This window comes from Enhydra lutris, unplaced genomic scaffold, assembly GCF_002288905.1.
Source record: "Enhydra lutris kenyoni isolate GAN:26980312 unplaced genomic scaffold, ASM228890v2 scaffoldscaffold5, whole genome shotgun sequence".
NCBI classification, from domain to species: domain Eukaryota; kingdom Metazoa; phylum Chordata; class Mammalia; order Carnivora; family Mustelidae; genus Enhydra; species Enhydra lutris.
This window is the reverse complement of record NW_019154089.1, coordinates 1-3811: the sequence shown is the minus strand read 5'-3', so window position 1 is coordinate 3811 and position 3811 is coordinate 1. Positions and strand designations below refer to the sequence as shown.

At 42.2% G+C, this 3811-nt stretch overlaps 1 protein-coding gene across 1 annotated transcript in view; it reads left to right on the top strand.

Annotated features, from left to right (window-relative positions):
- LOC111140929 (protocadherin gamma-A5-like) overlaps window positions 1–3803 on the top strand; it is a gene marked incomplete at its 3' end in the record, with an annotated part of 5604 nt that extends 1801 nt beyond the window's left edge. Inside the window, exon 2 of the mRNA XM_022493195.1 lies at window positions 2815–3803. Within this exon, the coding sequence (XP_022348903.1) occupies window positions 2815–3803 (989 nt within the window). The remainder of the gene's footprint in view (window positions 1–2814) is intronic.
- Between the last annotated feature and the right edge of the window lie 8 nt (window positions 3804–3811).

The window sequence follows — 3811 nt, the reverse complement described above, 5'->3', positions numbered from 1 at the left end:
CTGCTTTCAGCCTGGTCTGTGTGTCAAGTCAGGACCTGTAGTTCCTCCCACCTACAGTGAAGGGACTTTGCCTTATTCCTACAATCTGTGCGTTGCCTCACAATCAGCTAAGACAGAGTTTAATTTTCTTACTGTCACCCCAGAAGTGACTCCCTCTCAGGATCTCCTCTGTGAAGATGTCTCTTGGGTACCAAACACAAATCATGAAGGCGCTGGGGTCCCGTTTGCATCAGATGTTATTTTGAAGGTGAGCTTTAATTTACTTGACTTATTTTCACTTTAGGTGTCAGTGTTTGTTAACAAATCACTGAAGTGGGGTTTAAGTCTCAACTTCATATTTTGTCTTGTGGATTCAATTTAAACAGTCTTCTGCCTTAATTATCTTAGTTGTATGTAATCAAATCTCTAACATATGTTTTTGTCTGATACAGGAGATTAATCTGTCCATAACTACAGGCCTGTATTACATGAAATACTTATCTTTCTTCCTCATCTTTATATTCCTTTCCTCTGAAATGTCATTACTGTAGGAATTAAGCTATTCCTTTCACCTTCGGGGTCTTTATTACTCCAGTTTTAGTTTTACTTCCTCTTAGAATTATAGCACTTCATAGTAAAGAGATCTGTGTTGCTAGTTTGGGGAAACTGGGAACCAAAAAAAGAAAAAAAATTTACTCAATGTCATGGCTTGCCATCATCAGGGCATGGGTAGAAATGAATTGTAGACCAGCATTCTAAGTGTCTTTTCAAGCTAAGTGTCTTGATATCTCAGATCTGTTTTTAAAGGAAGGGCAACTTTTGAGGTCTGCAGTGTCTGTTTTATGAGTGTATTTATTAAATGGGAGAAATCTTTTTCATTCATAGTAACAGATTGCTTTTATGAAAAATTGTACATTGAAAAATTTTTGCAAACTGTACTCACATTGTTTACTTAAAACCTTTTTTGAATTTTCTAATTATAGATATAAAATGTCTTCATTTTCTTTCTTTTCCTATGAAGATGTCATTGGGTAAAAATCGCTTTTCTCACTTAATTGACTCTCTGTAATGTTCTCTTTTCCCAATCATGAGACATTTTTTCCCCCTGCTACCATTTGAAGGTGATAACATTAAATAGCTCTCTCAATATAGGAAGGCCACTCAGTGCCTTCTCACTAAGTATCTGGACATGTTTTTCTGCATAGGTGATGAACTAAAGTCCTTTCCTTCAGTCACTATACTGATTTCCCTAAGAGTCTGTCACTGTAAAATGCCTAACTCCACTTTAGACATGGTAACCGAAAAATGTAGATAATGTGTAGTTAACCCAGCTCAAACTCTTAGTCTGATAGAGTGTAGCTGCCAAATGCTTGGTGTGGAAATCTGGGAACTTTCTCAGAGTCCTCACAAGTAACAAAATGCCCCTTTATTTTTTCTTTTATGACATCTAATACAATTTGCTTGAATCAGTAGGCATTTTTGCAAAACTGCAATGGGAGCTAGGTTTGTTTTCTTGACATTCTTCTGCACAGTGGACACATTTTAATAAATATATCCTAATAAAAAGATGACATTTTAAAACCTACAAAATTAAGAATTCCAATATCCAGATTTAACAGACTTAATATAGGTAAGAGGTAAGTAAAGGACATGGGCTCAGTGGCACTTAATTAAAACTTTCCTAAGGGGGAAAAAATCTAATAATTATGTTGATCTCAAGGTTTGTTGAAGGCTTGATATTTCAGAATTAAATATAAACAATGTCACTTGATAATGGGTTAAAGATACAGCAAAATTATTAAAAATAAAAAATAAACATTTATGAAATAGAACAGAATTGGTGTAGTAACTGGTTAGGACTCTGGGCGTCGCTGTTCACCAAAGTGGAAAAGCTGGTTGCGTTACGACCTGACTCCCTGCTCCTTCCTCACCAAACACAGACCGGAGAAGTTTTAGGAAATAGGCTTGCATTTCTGTCAAGTAACATGTTCCCTTTGGCTTGAAAGAAGTAAGGAAACAGCAGGCTGGAATTAGAACTAAGAAAACTGGTCGGAGAGAAAGCAATGGCGGATCCACTGAGGGTTTGGGGCTGCATAGAGCCGATCTTGCTCTTTCTGCTCCTGGAGACGCTATGGGGAGCCAGAGCTGAGCAGATACGCTACTCCGTGCAGGAGGAGCTGGACAAAGGCTCATTCGTGGGAAACATCGCCAAGGACCTGGGACTGGAACCCCGGGAGCTGGCGGAGCGCAGAGTCCGCATCGTCTCCAGAGGTAGGACGCAGCTTTTTGATCTGAACCCGCGAAGCGGCAGCTTGGTTACCGCAGACAGGATAGACCGAGAGGAGCTCTGCGCTCAGCGCACGCCGTGTCTGGTGAGTTTTAATATCTTGGTTGAGAATAACATGAAGATGTACGGAGTAGAAATAGAAATAATAGATATTAATGATAACTTTCCACGTTTCCGGGATGAGGAAATAAAAGTAAAAGTTAATGAAAATGCGGCTCCTGGAACGCGATTAGTGCTTCCCTTCGCTCGAGATGCTGATGTGAGTGTGAACTCCCTCCAGAGTTACCAGCTCAGCCGCAATATGCATTTCTCTCTGGAGGAGAAAAGTGGAGCTGATGGACAAAAATATCCGGAGCTTGTACTGGAACAGCCCTTAGACCGTGAGAAAGTAGCTGTCCACGACCTCCTGCTCACAGCTTTAGATGGCGGAGACCCCATACTCTCTAGTACTATGCACATACATGTGATGGTCCTTGACGCAAACGATAACGCGCCCTTGTTCACCCGATCTGAGTACACAGTGAGTGTACCAGAGAACATACCGGTAGGCACTCAGCTGCTTAGGCTAACCGCCACGGATCCAGATGAGGGAATAAATGGGGAATTAACGTACTCTTTTCGCAATGAGGAAGACAAAATTTCAGAGACTTTCAAACTTGACTCAAACCTGGGTGAAATCTCAACTCTGCAATCACTGGATCATGAAGAATCCAGGTTCTACCTCATGGAAGTGGTAGCTCAGGATGGGGGGGCTCTTCTGGCGAGTGCTAAGGTGCTGATCACAGTACAGGACGTGAATGACAATGCCCCAGAAGTGATCCTCACCTCTCTTGCTGGTTCCATCTCTGAAGACTGTCCTCCTGGAACCGTAATTGCACTGTTTAGTGTACACGATGCTGATTCTGGAGAGAATGGCGAGATTCTATGTTCTATCCCCAGGAATTTGCCTTTTAAATTGGAAAAGTCAGTTGATAATTACTATCACTTATTGACAACAAAAGCCTTGGACAGAGAAGAGATCTCAGATTATAACATCACAGTCACTGTCATTGACCTTGGAAACCCACCCTTGTCTACAGAAACCCAGATCTCCCTGACTGTGGCAGACATCAATGACAACCCTCCCATCTTCCCTCACACCTCATACTCCACCTATATCCTGGAAAACAATTCCAGAGGCATCTCAATCTTATCTGTGACTGCGTATGACCCTGATAGTGGCAACAATGCCAAGGTCACTTACTCTCTGACTGAGGACACCTTTCAAGGAATGCCTGTATCCTCCTATGTCTCCATTAATTCCAACACAGGCATCCTGTATGCTCTTGGCTCCTTTGACTATGAGCAGATTAAAGACCTGCAGCTGCGGGTAATGGCCAGTGACAGTGGAGACCCTCCACTTAGTAGCAACATGTCACTGAGATTGCTCATCCTGGATCAGAATGACAATGCCCCCGAAATCTTGTACCCCAGCATTCCCACCGATGGCTCCACAGGTGTGGAGCTGGCGCCCCGATCCGCAGAGCCCGGCTACCTGGTCACCAA